Source organism: Petaurus breviceps, unplaced genomic scaffold (assembly GCF_028583685.1).
Source record: "Petaurus breviceps papuanus isolate PSGF00001 unplaced genomic scaffold, PetGlider_PUasm1.0 90925, whole genome shotgun sequence".
In the NCBI taxonomy this organism is placed as follows: Eukaryota; Metazoa; Chordata; class Mammalia; order Diprotodontia; family Petauridae; genus Petaurus; species Petaurus breviceps.
In genome coordinates, this window is record NW_027187380.1 from 13,293,112 (window position 1) to 13,309,686 (window position 16,575).

The 16,575-nt window shown below is 42.9% G+C and overlaps 1 protein-coding gene across 1 annotated transcript in view; it reads right to left on the minus strand.

The window, feature by feature from the left end:
• Nucleotides 1-759: 759 nt before the first annotated feature.
• Nucleotides 760-16,575, minus strand: part of CDR2L (cerebellar degeneration related protein 2 like) — a 21,180-nt gene continuing 5,364 nt past the window's right edge. Inside the window, exons 2-5 of the mRNA XM_069076472.1 lie at nt 6,895-7,007; nt 6,192-6,340; nt 5,015-5,179; nt 760-3,594 (exon numbers count right to left, since the gene is read on the minus strand). Of these exons, the coding sequence (XP_068932573.1) occupies nt 2,694-3,594; nt 5,015-5,179; nt 6,192-6,340; nt 6,895-7,007 (1,328 nt within the window). The 3' untranslated portion in view covers nt 760-2,693. The remainder of the gene's footprint in view (nt 3,595-5,014; nt 5,180-6,191; nt 6,341-6,894; nt 7,008-16,575) is intronic.

Here is a 16,575-nt window from a genome sequence, read left to right on the forward strand (position 1 = left end):
GGAAAGCTCATTCTGAAAATCACTTTTTTTTTTTTTAAAGCAATTGGGATTAAGTAACTTGCTCAAGGTTACATGGCCAGTTATTTCTGGGTGTGGTGCTAAGTATCTGAGCCCAGATTCGATCCCCAGGTCATCCCGACACTGGAGCCCGTGTTCTTACTCACTGTGCTACCTGGCCACCCCCAAAAATCACTTTTTGTCTTGGCTCTGGAGGACTGATGAAATGCTTCCTTCTTTCAGTAGGAAAGTAGAGGTCTGTGGATGTGGAACATTACATATGGTGTCAAACAAGATTGGTTTTAATTTTGCTTTTCTTTGTTATAAGGGAGAGTTATATAGTATGTCTGTAGTAGGTTGGTAAGGTTTTTCTAGGAAGTGACTGTAGCATAAAAAACAGAGCATCAATAAAACATTTTGTCTTCTTAAATAGCAAAAAAGAAATTCCATTGGAGAATGGAATTACATAAAAGCAGCCCACCAGAGAAATGGGTATTATGTCTCCTTCCCTTTCCAGTTATATTACAGGAATTCAACTAGGGTTGGTGAACTTGTTTTGCAATTATGATAACTGTATTTCAATATAATAAGTATTTTATACATTTACAAGGATGGTTCTTAGAAGGGGTTTATAGGCTTTGCCAGACTGCCAAAGGGGACCATGGCACAAAAAAGATTAAGAACCCCTGAGCTATAAAGTTCTCTAATAAAACACAGGGTGGTGTATGTGTGAATGTTACAGAGACAGACAGGATACATATCTTTGAAGGCAACTTCTGCTTTCAGAATACTGATGCATTTTTTTTTAATTTAAGAAGAGAATAAAGCATTTGTAAATATATTTCTCTCATGTACACTTCAAAGGTGAAGCTGGTAGGATGCTAGTATGCTGGAGTCTGGACAGGATGGTGTTCCTCTTTCCCACCCTCACCCTTACCCCACCAGAAGAGACGCACAAATGACTGAAATTTCCCCTGCCCCACAGGGTGAAGATTCAAAACCAAGGGAATATAAAAGACCAGAGCCACCAGCTTCCATCACAGTGATGCCTCAGGAGTAGCTTGGGTGCCTTCAGGGATGCTTAAGAAAACCACTTTTCTGGTTTCAAAAAAATAAGGCATGGGAACTCCCAGTATAGGAGGCAGGCAACTCTCTTCCTCCATCAGGCTCTATGGCTGCTCAAGTTTATGGGGTTAGTAGAGAGGATTGAGACTTGAATTTGGTGGTTTGGAGGCAGGGCTATGAATCCCTAGACCTTCCTAGACAGAGTCAGATGGGGCAATAGCCACAGTCAGGAAGAGTTTAACCCCAGAAGAGAGTCAAAGCCCCTCCACCCCACAGTCCCAAATCAAGTGGGCAGAGGAAGGTAAGAGAGGAGACTGAGCCATCTTGGTGAAAAGTGGGAATTTTTCAGGAGGCAAAATATGTTTTCTCTCCCACTGTGTGGAGAATACTGTATGAAGGGGACAGTTAGGCTGGCCCCAGGAGTGACAGGCTGGTTGTATATATCCAGGAATGGGCACTGGATGGAGTATGTGAATGAGATATCATGGTCCCTGAGAGGGGGGCAGACATAGTGAAGTCTGGGGCAGGGAAGGTAAGAAACCACAAGCGTGGGTGACAAAGGAGTGGTTTTGCTACAATGCTAGTCAGGGGTCCCCAACTGCCATGAGGGGTGTCCCCTCAAGTTGGGATTCCCCTCAGAGGCATTTTCCAGGAAGGCTGGAGAACAGTAAGCAGAGGAGTTTAAGCTCCTTCACAGCTGGGTGAGGGTCTCTCCTCCTCCTCCCCAGAGCTCACTTGCTACAGACAGGGTGCTGGGCTGGCTCCTAAGGGGTAGCTGGGACATCCCAGGGGACACAGACAGCTGGCTCCCAAGTGGGAGTGACAGCAGAGGCCCTCTCTTCTCTTAGAGGGGGCTTTCTGTCTATAGTGGGGCTGTCTGTCTCCAACCTGACAGGGATGCCCTTGACTAAATGGCTGCTGCCAAAATGGAGTGATGAAAAACCTGGGTTTGGGGTGACATTCCCAGTTAGGGTGCTGCGTATGGGTCCAGGAAACCAATCAGGACTGCAGAAGGCAGTTCTGGGTGGTCTCACTTCAAGTGCATCCAGTCTTGGGGTGGGGTTGGGGGGGAAGAGAAGCTAGCATAAGAAAAAAAAATCCCCCAGATCCAGAATGGCTTTGAAAAGAAAGTTGGCCATACATCTGAGAACTAATTATCTGGCCTGGAAGCCAGAGGGCTGGGAAGGGAGGGGCTTCCCCTAGGATGTCTGGCTTCTAAACTCTGGGGTGCTTTATCAGGCTGACACAAAGGGGTGACTGAGAGCTCCTGAGAAATAGGGTCAGTTTGTCTTCCTACCTCTTGTTCCCCAGTGCTCTTCATACTCCTGCTCCCCACCCCAGGGATGGGAGAGGGGTATTCCTTAGGTGTCTCTGGAACCATCATAAACTACTGTGTCCTCTTAGAGATTTCTCCCTTTCCCCAACTCCCAACCCTTGCAGGGAACCCTTCCAGTTTGGAATGACAGCATCACATCCCAACTCAAAAGCTGGAAAGGGCGTCCTTTTACAGAAAAAGGAGGTGGGGGGTACCTTGTCTTTTTATAGCAAAAGGAGGTGGGGGGGTACCTTGTATCCTGGGAGGAAGAAGAGGACTAGAGCAAGAGCAAGGGGGTTTGGGAAGCAGGCAGGGCTCACTTGCTACTATGGGTCTTGACCTTGGTGGCATTAATGTCTGCCTTGGTCTTCTGGATCCGGGAAAAAATCTCTTTGAAGAGGGCCTTGTATTCAGGCTGGCTCTGCTCCAGCCGCTTGTCCACAGCCTCCACGTGCTGAATGAGGCTCTTTTCGCCCTGCTTCCCCCCTCCCCACTCTTCCCCCAGGCCCTCCTCCCCTGCCCGAAAGTCACGACAGGAGCTGTCTCGGGAGATGGGGCGCGAGGTCTGCACCCCGGTGTGCCGCACCCCATCTTTGTGCTGCCTACACTTGCTCAGCAGCTCCTCGTACTTCTCCAACAAAGCGTGGTACTGTTCGTCCACTTCCCTCAGGATGGACATGCCCCGCTTGCGCACGCTGTTGGCGTGCAGGATGTAGTTGCCCATGTGGCGACTGGCCAGGTCTTTGGCCATGATGGCATTCAGGGCAGTGTCACTGCAGCTCTTGCGCACCGAATGGCCCGGGGAAGCCGCTGGGGAAGGGACCCCATCTTTACCTGCTGGCCCGTCCCCACCCAGCTCCGGGTCATCCGCCTCGGGCGCGTTGTTGAGAGGTTCCAGCAAGGCCTCGGACAGGTTGTCCTCCCGGCTCAGGAGGTACGTCTTCACCTGCTTCATCTGCTGTAGCTCCAGCACCTCGGCCTCCAGCTCCTGCACCCGAAGTTTGCAGCCTTCCATCTCACACACCCGCCGCTCCAACTCCGAGTACTCCTGGATCACGGACGTGTACTCCCGCTCTGCCCGCTCCTTCCGCTGCTTCTCCTGGCTCACCTGGGAGCGTAGGGAGCTCACAATGGCCTGCAGCTGCTCGTTCTCTCGTTCCAAGGGCTTTGGGCTCAGATCCATTGAGGAGCTATGCAAGCGGAAGGCATCCTCATATCTGGGAAGGTAGGAACTAGGTCACTGGGATCATGGTAATTAATCACTCCCCCCTAAAAAGCCTCCCCACCAAAGAAAGCTTTATTTGTAAAGAATGTAAAAGATTCTTTAAAGAATGTATATGGGTATAGACTTTCTCCAGCTTCTAGCCTGTGTGAACAAAATCTTTCTTATTTCTCACTAACCTCACTAAAGGTAGGTGATGAAAATAATTTGTGTTTAATATATCTTAGGTCTTTGCCTTTATACATCTGTGTTTTCTTAGCTTGGAAACTCTCAGAAGCCAAGGACTATATCAGTTTAACTCACTTTGTATTGAGTCTGATGTACACTGCAGTCTTCAAGGCCAAGCTCAAAGGCCACCATCCTCCATAATTTCTGATCCATCCAAACTATTCTTTGCCTTCTCAAATATTCTTAAAGCATTTTGTCTGGGTCTCTCCTTTGGCCCTACCACATCCTACTTTGGATTAAATTTATCTGTGTACATGTGTATTTACCTCTTCCAACCTCCAGTAGATTGTAAGCTTACCCTGTATCTTTAGTGCTTAGCACGGTCACTTGTATACAGTAGTCACTTAATTAATGAACTGAATGTCATTTAAAATGCTTGTTATGTATCTGTTTTGGCATGCTACAAAACTTGTTGAGTTCAGTGGACCAGGGTGATTTCTAAGGTCCTTCCAAGACTGATAAATAAGGAATCCCAAGATAGTCTTTTAACTGTGTACAATTACATAACATGGTACCCGCTGCATATAGATCCTTTTAACTAAAACAGTACTTCCCTATTCAGCTGAGAAGGCTTTCAGTTTATGGATAGACAGAGCAGTCAGATGTGGGGAAGAAAGGAGCTGAAAATTACTATTTGAAAATCACTCTCACATACAATCAAGCATTCAGCAATGTCTTGGTAGAGCTCCCTGGGGAAAGGAGAGTCCTAAGAATGGTATATTTCTAGGAATGGAGGAGAAACAGGGTGGAGGTGACCCCCACCCCCATTCTGTCAGAGAAGCAGGCACTGTGCAGAAGGAGTGCATTGTATTAAGTATAATGGTGCAAAGTATATGAAGGGGCAGTGCCATTGCCTGGGGATGGCTGGCAGTTGCAGAGACAGTAAAAGGAGAAGATGGAGGGAAAGATGGCCAGAAGAAGACATGCTTAGGGCTAACTATATCAGTGGGAACAGTCTCTCAGGAAACCAACTGTCTCAATTAAAGAGCTAAAGCCTTGTCCTTTCTATTTGTAGCAGGCCAGGTCTGGGAGAAAGCCATCCCTTTCCCATCTGCAGAGATTGGTCTGAGAATTCTTCTAGTTCCTAAGACCCTGAAGGTATCAGTGGCCAAGATACACCCCCTATTCCCCAGGTCCCAACTCTGTTCCTGTCTCCTTTTTCCCTCCCTCCTCTGCCTACAACATACCTGGGGCTGGAGCATAATTCCTTAAGGCAAGGGAAGGTGTGGATGGTTCTCCGTCTCTCCCGCTTCTCTCTTCGGACCCGAAGCTGCTCCAAGCTCCTGAGCTCTTCCACTTGTCCCTGAAGCTCTTCTACTTGGGTCTGAAGACTTTCTATGGTCTCTGTCAGGCTAAAGCATTGAGAAAAAAAATGAGACAAGCTGTGCATCCTATAATAATGTCTTTTTTCTACTTCTAGGTCTTTATGAATGGTATAGAGGGGGAAGGTTAGCTCTGGCCCTGGCCCTCATCTAGGTATCTTCCTGAAGATAGAAAGACCATGTTGGCAGCGTGATATAGAATAAGGAAATAGTGGGTCAGCCCTGAAATGGATATGTGTGCAGTTTGTCTATTTACCTATGCATTATACATATATTTTTATAAATATATGTATCTATACACACAGGGTATATATACATATACATACCCACATATACATACATACATATATATGCATTCACCTATCTAGCTATCTGTGTATTGTATATATTTGTACATATATTTATATATGGACATACATATGTAAAATAAATAATATAAATTATATAGGAATGAATATATGAATACATGCAGGGTATTTTAAAAGTCTTAGTGTATATATATATATCAATATACACATATATACATATTTGTCTGTCTGTCTATCGAGAAAGAGCTTAAAACTGCATTAAGACTTTTGGGATACTCTGTATAAAAAATTTATGTAGAACTTAAGGCTACAAAACACTTTACAGATGTGATCTCATTTGATCCTCATAACAACCCTGGGAGGTGGATGCTATTGTTATCCCCATTTTATAGATGAGGAAACTGAGGCAGATAAAAGTTAATTAACTAGCCCAGCACCATACAAATACAGGAAGTATCTGAGTCAGAATCTGAACTTCCTGATCCCCAAATCCAGCAGTCCACCCATGGTGGCCCTTGCCTGGCTGCCTAGATTTAGTCATAAGAGGGAAATTCCTCTACAACTACCTTCAAATATCTGTCCCAGATACCAAAATCTGCAGAGAGAAGCCCACTCCCTGGGACCTACATGCAGAGGCTCCTCTGTAAATGTGCATCACACACATACTTCTCCATGAGAAGGGCATCAACTCCCCTCCAGCTGTGGAACCCCCATGGTCCCACAGGTGTCCTTACCTCTGGATCTTCTGTTGGGCAGCCTTACTCTCCAGCACCAGCTTCTGGTTGGACAGTTCCAGGTCTTGGGCAGTCACATCTAGCTGCTCATACACCTTGGCGTGCTGCTCATTCACTTGCCTCAATGTATCTAGTTGTTTTGTTAGGTACTGGGTTGTGGATGGTGTTGGTAAGGGAACAACAACACATTTTATATAGTGCCTTAAAGATCACAAACATACACCAATCCATTTGCTTCCCATAAGAACCCTGTGGGCCTGAGCACTACAATTAATACTATTAATTCAGTTTTATAGATGGGGATGCTAAGACTTCAGTCATTCATAAGTAACTTGCTTATGGCTATACAACCAGTAAGTGGCTGAGCTGGGATTTGAACTGAGGTCTCTCCTGATACTCCAGGGGAGGAACTGAGTGGTTCTGGGTTTTGCCATGGTTCCTCAAACCACTAGATTTACTTGGTTTTGGAGTATGATTCTGAAACAGATTAGGAAAGTGATGCAAAACTCCAGTGAAGACATAGAAGTCTAAATTACCCTCTGAATATCAAGAGGATGGAGCTGGAGGCAGGTGTACAGAGTCCTGGCTGATAAAAAAAGGTCTTGGTTCCTTGTGGTTCTACCAGTGGAGCCTTAGAAGTGGAGGGGAGGAGGCAAGGCTGTGCAGCACCACCCATAGCCACCCCGTCTCCCAGACTCCTCACCTCAATCTCCTGCACCTGTTCCTCATTGGTAGAGTACATCTGCTGCAAGGACTCCTCCAGCTCTTTGTTCCGCTCCAACAGTGTCTTCCCCAGCTCTGCTGCCAAGTGTAGGTCTGAGGAGGTTGACAGCAGCACTCATGTTTGTAACCTTGGGGTTATCTTTCTCCCTCTCCTCCCATGTCGTTGATTTATTGAGATCTGCTGACTTGATTTCTGTTATGTTTTCCATTTCTATCTCTTCCCCTCTATTCTTGCTGTCATTAACCTAGTACAGGTCCTCATTGCCATCCATCTAGACTACTGCCATAATCTCCTAACTTATCATTCCACCTCTTATCTCTCCTCCTTCCAAATCATTCTTCCCATGTCTGCCAGGTTAATCTCCCTTAGGCATGGCCTTGATCATATCATATCGCTAGAATGATGGCCATTGCTCGATTTTGTCTATATCTATGGAGACTCACAGAACCATCTCAAAATACAAAACAGCTTTCAGTACTATGTTTTCATAATAAATTATGGTGGAATTGTGGGAAAGTGAACAGAAGGTATTAAGAATTAGAATTCTTATATTAACTACATGTCTTAACTGTTAGTATTTGTAACAGTGACTGTGATGTCAAGATAGCTGCCACACTACTTGGGGAGCTGAAGCATGTCCATGTTGGCATTTTCAGTATGAATGAAACTAGAAGTTGTAGTTAAATAGGATGGCTCGTGGGTTCTCCTTGCTGAAAAGTGGACAAAAGAGTTGGACAGAGGAGTTCCACTCTCAGCCCAGTCACATCATTTCATGGGACATAACCACCTTGCCTTGTAGCACCTATGATGAACATAAGCAATCAGACTATCCATGAACATAACTCTGGTTTATATATCAACATCTGTTGCAGAAGAGAAATTCTATGAATTTGATAAGATTCTCCAAACTAAAACAAAATATACCTTGACACTTGGTGACTTCTGTGGGAAGGCAGGTGAGGATGGTGAAAACTAATATTAGAAAATAAGAGCACCTCTCTCCCTTTGGCCTCTTTCGGTCGGTGGAGTGACTGTTAGCGCAGGCTGCGGTGTAAAGATGGCTAAGTCTAAGAACCATACCACTCACAACCAATCACGAAAATGGCACAGAAATGGCATCAAGAAACCTAGGTCACAGAGATATGAGTCTCTGAAAGGGGTTCACCACAAGTTTCTGAGAAACATGCGCTTTGCAAAGAAACACAATAAGAAGGGGCTGAAGAAGATGCAGGCCAACAACGCCAAAGCCATCAAGGCCCGAGCAGAGGCCATCAAGGCCCTGAGCACCAAGGCCTCCAAAGCCAAACTCCTCAGGTACAAGATCCCCAAGGCCAGCGCCTGGCATGCTGGCCACAAGATGGCTACCAAGTGTCTAGGTCCTAGGATCGGCATCAAACGTCCAGGCTCCAGGATCACAAAGGTTGCCAGAACCACTGACCCCAAGTCTACCAAGCCCACTGACCCTAAGGCTGCCAAACCCACTGACCCCAAGGTCGCCAAGTCTGATTCTACGGCTGCTAAGCCCGCTGAGTCCAAACCCAAATTTGCTGGGGCTAAAGCTGCTGGTCCCAAGCCTTCAAAATAGATGCTTCAGAACGGAAGGACTTGTTTAAAGCTAAAACTCTCTTTTTTCCCAGCCAGGGTATGATTATTCACTATTTTGTACAAATAAAGAAAATGGTGAGTCATAAAAAAAAAAGAAAATAAGAGCAGTCCCATGGTGGTATACTCCTGTAATCTAAGTTGCTGGAGAGGGGTTCCCGTCCCATCTCCCCTCCCCCTTTAAGATCAGTGGATTGCTTGAGTTCAGGAGTTCTGAGCTACTGTAGGTTAAGCCAATCAAATATCTGAACTAAGTTTGGCATTAATATGTTGATTCCCTGGTGGGGGTGTGCTACCAGGTTGCCTAAAGAGTGGAGCAAACAAGTCCACGTCAGAAATGGAGGTCAAAGCCCTCTTGCCAATCAGCAGTGGAATTGGGCCCATGAGTAGCACTTGACTGAGTGAGGGAAAGGAAAAAAGAGGAAAAAGTACAGAATAAAGGAATAAGAAAGATTTGTAGACTACTCAGAAATCTTTCCAACTGCTACATCCTGAATCTGTTCTTCTAGAAGAGAGCTGTCAAGTGACTAGAATATCTATACCCTTTGTACTAGAGATTCAACTGCCTGGCATATACTTCTTGGAAGTCAATATTATAAAAAGAAGTATCAAAATACTGCAGCAGAACTTTTTATAATAGCTAAGAACTAAAAACAGTGTACATGCCCTCTCTGAAGAGGTGCCACAGGAGACACAAGCATCAATCCAGTCTACTTCCTCTTCTTTAGAAAATTTTATGAGAATGATTTATGTGCCTATTAAATCATTTATGAAAATATGAGAAGGGAACAGGGCGGGGCTTCAAGATTTTCTATAGCAGACCTGATGGTTGGTCACACGCCTGATTGAATAGTACAAAGAATATTAAATTCTTCTGTGCTTGTTTGGTGAAAAACATTTTGATTCATCAGAATAAAACACACTCTTAAAAGGTTTTCCTCAAACAACATGTCGGGGGTGGCTAGATGGCACAGTGAACAGAGTACCTACCAGTCCTGGAGTCAGGAGGACCTGAGTTCAAATTCGGCCTCAGACACTTAACACTTACTAGCTGTGCTAACTTGGGCAAGTCACTTAACCCCAATTGCCTTACCTTCCCCCCAACAAAAAGTGCAAAAAAAAAAAATGTCGCCTATTCACTTGTTTAAATCGTACAAGATTCTAAGACAGATGCAACTATAGACATAACTTTGACCATGGGTCTACCATATATCAAAATCAAGTGAGGCAGAGAAACAGAGACACAGAAGGTGTTGCCTAATATTAGTGTTCTGATAGGGGCAGTGGAGAGTGGTGCAGTGGAGAGAGTGGTGGGCCTAATACCTTGAGTTCAAATCTGGCTTCAGACACTTACTAGTTGTGTGACCCTGGGCAAGTCATTTAACCTCTGTCTGCCTCAAGTTTCTTTGTCTGTAAGATGGGAATAATAGTAGAACCTCCCTTTCTCCATTGTGAAGATCAAATGAGATAATATTTGTAAAACACTTAGCAGGGTGCTGGCACATAGTAAGTGCTATATTGATGTTAACTATTAGTATTACTATTGTTCAGAGTCCAAATAGAAGAAGGACTGTCTGTTGATGGTGAGATTCTCCAAATTGCTCCCTGATAATTGTCTCAAGCCCTGGGACCATGCAAAACTTCCACATTCTTTTGAATACATAGTCATTGCAATCAGCCTAACCATTCACATGAAAAACCCAAGTGGATGGAAAGCACATGTTGTTCAGATCACAAAAGCTCACTGAGCTGGTCCACTAGCTTCCATATCCTGGACAGGTGCTGTATCTGGGAGAATAGCGCAGATAACATCAAATAGGAGGTAATTGGACTGGATCATATTTGGGTCATGCTTTCAATAATCCCAAACTGCTTGGTGGTACCACATCCCATCTCTTTTACAGTGATATCTTCCATCATTCATTAGTGATGCTCTCTAGCTAGAAATAATGTAACATAATAATTTGTAGAGAGTCAAAATTGCAGATAGCCCAAAGGGTAGATATAAGTAGACTTCAGGATATTACTGATGACCTGTGAGTGACAAGTGGGGACAAGAAGACATGAAGGACCTGTGTGACCAGTGGAGAAGAGGGGCTGTTCATGTAGACAGAGTGAGGGATGACAGAGCCTGAGGGTCGTAATGAAATATTAGAAGAACCAGAGGAAGGTCTCAATGTTTTGGGGCAAATTCTTACAGAATCACAGGGTTACGAGAGACTTCAGAGGCCATTCAGTACAAATTTCTATAAAATACCTTGACAATGGTGGTCCCTACCTTTAGAAAGGGGAAACCCATCTTAACTGTGGGCAGCTCCAGTGGTTTGGGAGTTTTCCCCACACATTAAGCTCACTTTTTTTTTTTACTTGTTCTTCCCAGTTCTGCTCCTTGGGGTCAAGGAGAACCGAATCCCTTAAACTCATGAAGACATATACCATCTCCAAACATTCCCAGTTCCTTCAACTAATTCTCACAGTGTATAACTTTGAGGTAGCTCACCAGCCTCATCCCTCTACCCTCTGGTTATTCTCTGGTTTAATCTAAATCCTATTCAAAATATGGCACACAGGACAGACTACAAATGTGAATGTATTGGGGTAGTTGGTGAGGAGATCATTGTGGACTACTCAATGAAGTACCAGCAATTCACTTGATGATATTACAGAACATGGAACTTTGTCAGAAAGAGACACTCCTCAAGGAGCTGGATATTCACTCTAGTTCCTTGCTGCCAAGATGTGCTCTTTGCTGGGTTGACATCTGAGGAGTTGCATCTAAGTGTAAAATCAGTTTCAATATCAGCCTCTTCTCCAGATATATAAATACTGAGAGGCTTTGAAACATGGGGCAATGAGAATTTAACCACTATTTCCTAGAGTCAATGGGGATTGAGTTTTAATAATGTGCAAAGAAACTGAGTTTTAATTGTCATCTGCAAAGATACCATTTTCCTGTCATGGAGACAGAGTGTATAGAGAAGGAATTTATTTCCTGAGAGGAATATGTGTAACACTCATACATGGTATATCCCCAGCTATTAAAGCTTAAAACTGCACTAAGACTTTTGGGACATCCTGCATTGTAAATAAAAAAGAAGAGGATTCTTGAGGAGAGACTTTAAATGGTATCCTGAGAAACTAAATGGTAGGATGGTTTCAAAAATGAGAAGTCAGGGGTAGAAGTGATGGTTAGAGGTGACTAGCTGGGATCTTTCTCACTGTTAAAATATTATAAATAATTATATATGGCTTTGTGTTATTATTTGTTACTTTGTTAGTAAGTTATATACCAATAACAGATGCTTATTTAAACCTAGGAGACTGAGAGTTTTCACATAGAGAAAGATAAGTAACTACTTATTGGAAAAGAGGTTTCTCTATCGTATTAAATAAATAATAACTAACAAACTTGGGTGGGTGCTCAGAGCTACCTGATTAATGGCAGAGAGGTTACAATTTTAGTAATTAATAAGGACTATTAATTAATGTAAACTATAAAGTGATTTTCCATAAGCACAGATCTGACTATGTTATTCCTCCTTGGCTGATAAATTCCAGTGACTTCCTATTGTCTCTAGAATCAAATATAAACCACCCTACTTAGCTTTTAAAGTTCTTTAGAACCTTGACCCAGCCTCTCTTTCCAGCCTTATTGCATATTAATCAACTTTTTGCACTCTGCCATCCAGCCAAATTAGCTTCCTCTCAGTTGCTCTCACACAATATTCAATTTCCCATTTCCACATCTTTGGCCTAGCTGTTCCCCTTGCCTAGAATGCATTCTTTCTTCATCTCTGAGTCACAGAACATACACATATACTATTAGATTACTTTAGAATTCAGGATGATGATAATGAATATGGTAATGAGTTAAGTGGCAGGCTGAGGGGATGACCATCCCATGTAGGCTATGAATGTGGTTGACACTAAAACCTTGCTACTGAAGATTATTGGCTATCTGGTCCCAGAAGCCACTCCAGCCCCCTTAGTAGTCTATAAGAGTGAGGTTCAGTCATTTTTTTCTTTTGGATCTTCTTATTTAGGGCTTTTTCTTTCAGTGCTTTCTTTACCTTGCCCTTCTACCAAAGGGAAGAATGGATTCCTCATTCTCTCCTCCATCCCCCAACTCCCTGAGGCAATGATGACTACATACACAGGCAATGATGGCTACTAATACAGGTGTTTTCCTAGTAAGCTCTCACAGAAAAGAACCCTTGGCAAGTTTTTTCTGCCTTGCTGTTTTCTTCCCTCTGCAGAGGTCATCAACTAGCCATCCTGAGAAATGGAATTTTGTTGTTGTTTTCACTTGTTTTCTGTCATGTCTGACTCTTTGTGACCCCTTTAGTGGTTTTCTGGTTTGCCATTTCCTTCTCCAACTCATTTTATAGATGAGGAAACTGAGGCACACAGGGTTAAGCGACTTGCCTAGGGGTCACACAGCTACTAAGTGTCTGAGGCCAAATTTGAACTCAGAAAAATGTCCTCCTGACTCCAGACCTGGCACTTTCTCTACTTCACCACCTTGGCAATAACCTTGTGGATCAAGAGTTCTAGAATTTCATGGCTGGGTATCAGCTAGTCATTGGGAGGAGAATTTCTTGGAGAAATCACCACCACTAGATTATCCTGTAGCAGCTGTGAAGTGATTTTCCTTGGGTATCCATCTGACCAGGCCACTCCCCTACTCAATAAGCTCAAGTAGCTTCCTATTAATAGCTTCTAGAAGAAAATAAAAACTCTTTTGTTTAGCTTTTAAAGCTGTTTTCTCAGCCTTGCTCCAACCCATCTTTTCAGCTTTGTTGTACATAACTTTCCTACCCAAACTCTTCAATCCAGTCAAACTGGCCTCTCTTCTCCTCATACAACATTCCATCTCCCATCTCCACACCTTTGCACAGACTGCCCCCACTGGTATGCACCTCCTTCATAGAGAACATTTCATTTCCTCTAAGATACAGCCTTTACATGGAGACATTCCTGATTCCTTTGACCACTAGATCTCTCTCTCTCAAATTACCTTGTATTTAACTTGTTCAATTGTTTAGTTGTGTCTGATTCTTTGTGATCCCTGTATGGAGTTTTCCTGGCAAAGATACTGGAGTAGGTCCACTATTTTCTTCTCCAGTGTATTAAGGCAAACAGAGGTAAAGTGACTTGCCCAGAATCACACAACTAGTAAGGATCTGAGGCCAGATTTGAATGCAGGAAGATGAGTCTTCCTGACTTTAAATTTGGCAATCTATCCACTATGCCACATAGCTGCCTCTCCATAATGGTTCCCTCCATATTAGTATCAGACTTAGTTAGGATATTAAATCAGTATACAGTCCCACTATAGTTCAAGGCTGTGGATCTCAAGAGATTTGTCAGCTTTAGCCTTCACCTTTAGAGGGACTGAAAGTGTATACTACTGGCCTAACCTTAATATCAGACATTTCTCCAGAGTTTTACTCTGGGATGGGGGCATAATGAGCCACAGAAAGATAGAAACCCGACTCTACTCTCTGGAGCCTGATGTTCCCAGGATGAATCCACATTTATGTTGAGTCCAAGGTCAGATCTTGTGTAAAGGGGTCTCCTGGACCACAGGTCACAAAAGTAACGGGCTATTTGTATGCAGTAATAAATGACAAACAGGAGAAATTCAGAGGAAAAAAACAAAAGATTTTTATGAACAGATGCAGAGTGAAAAAAAAAAAAAGCAGAACCAGGAGACCAAGATAGACAATGATCACAGCAATGGAAAAGAAAACTAAAAAGAAGTTAAACTCTAAGAAAAGGAAAAGACAAAAATGGTCCTGGAGAACATGTAAGGAAACAAGCCTCCCTCCTCTTAGTAGAGAGACAGGCTAGGGTATTGTCTATATCATCTGACATACTCACTGGGTAAGCTTCTTATGGGAGAAAGGATTGTTTCCTTCATTAAATGCAGTGGGGTGGTATAGTGGAGTCAGATAAACCTGCTACTGCTATTGCTACTATTTCTACTACTAGCATTTACATAGTACTTTAAAATTTATTAAGCACCATAAAAATATTATCTCATTTTATCCTCACAACATCCCCGGGAGGCAGGTGCTATTATTATCTCCATTTTACAGATGAGGAAACAGAGGCAAATAGTGTTAATGTTTGTTAAATGATGGATTGACTAGGTTGTTTCCCTTTAATTGTTTTCCCTTATTATAAGAGAGGGTTCAATTGTTCAAGTCCCTGTTGAGGTTTGTCTGTGGGGTTGGTGTAGATATGTAGGCATTATATTGATGAAAAAGTAAAAAAAATTCTATAGACCTTATTTCTTATCATTATCATCATCATTATTAAAAAATGTTTGAATGCTAGAGAGGAAGAATACCAAATTATAGGAAGTGACTATGGACTGCACACTCACAAATGTGGTGAAATGATTCAGAGAAAAAACAAATTTACTCAAGGGTTCTGGAAAGACCCCTGGGGGACAAAAGGATCACTGAATTAGGATATGGGGGCTGCAGACTGAATAATTTCAACATGTGACTCTGAGAAGGTAGAGAGGGCTGAAGAACCTAAGAATTGGGGCTGATCTGGAAGCAAAAAAAGTAATAAGTACTCTCTTAAAAGAGAGTCTGATTAATGAATTAAACTGTGTCAAGCTACTTTAAGTCATGAGTCCATATAGTGGTATTTCATGAACTGCTTACTGTGTGATCGGGAGCTAAAGGCATTGTTGATAATATTATCAACTAATATAATTCTACCCTTTATGGCTGACCATGTTTGGAAGAGAATCAGTAGAAGAATTGTATGTCTGTGGAGCCTAGGGAGAGGTCGTTGGAGGAGACGCCCCATTAACACAATGACCCTAACAGACTAAGAATAGAAAGCTTGGACCCGAGGAAACAGACTTTATTCCAGGGCTGTCAAGACCAGAAATAAATAATAATAGCTCACATTATATATAGTGCTTTAAAGACTTGCAAAATGCTTAACATCCATAATTTCATTTTAGCCTCACAACTATAAGGTATCATCTCCATTTTACAGGTGGGGAAACAGGTTTTCAGGGCAGCTTGGTGGTGAAGTGGATAGAGCACTGGGCTTAGAATCAAGAAGACTCATCTTGAGTTCAAATCTGGCCTCAGACACTTAACACTTACTAGCTGTGTGACCTTGGGCAAGTCACTTAACTTCAATTGCCCTGCCTTCCCCCCTCCAAAAAGAAAAGCAAAAAAAAAAAGAAGACTCATCTTCCTGAGTTAAAATTCACCTCAGACACTTACTAGTCTTGTGACCCTGGTCAAGTCATTTAAACATTGTCTGCCTTAGTTTACTCATCTGCAAAATGAGCTGGAGAAGGAAATGGCAAACCCATTTTAGTATCTTGGTCAAGAAAATTCCAAATGGGGTCACAGAGAGTGGGGTATGACTGAACAAGAGTAAACAGGCTTTCAGATTACCTTCATATTATCTGTGTATACCTTATATGTCCCTAGTTATTTGCATATTATAAATATTTATTCACATTTTATTATAACATTTACATACTGTAAATAATTATTATATAAACTCCTTGAGAGCAGGGACTTAAAAAAAAAAGTTGTCTTTCTTTGTATTTCTGGCACAGTTCCTGAAACCTAATAGACTCTTAATAAATGCTTATTGACTGACTTGAGACTCAGGTTAAGTGATCTATCCAGGGTTATACATCTAGTTAGTACCTGAAGTAAAATTAGAACTCAGGTCTTAGTGACTTCTGGTCTAGGGTTTTATGGACTATGCTACTCTGTCTCCCAGAAAGCAGACCCATCTCCAAAAGGAAGTGCTGATACTGCCCATGTAAAGAGACCAGAAGTCTCAACCTAAGGACCTGAGTCTGGGCCATCTTTGAGATAACACTGGGGGCAGGATAGTAAGATCCCTCTTTCTATATTAAGGTTGTTTGATTCTCCTTTGCCACTATACACTCAAAGTCAAAGGTTGGAAGAGAGAAGTCATCCAAGGCACTGGTACAAGTCCTTGTCATTCCATGACTCAGCAGCCACTATTTTACTGAGGATGAAAGTGGTACCTACAGCTCTC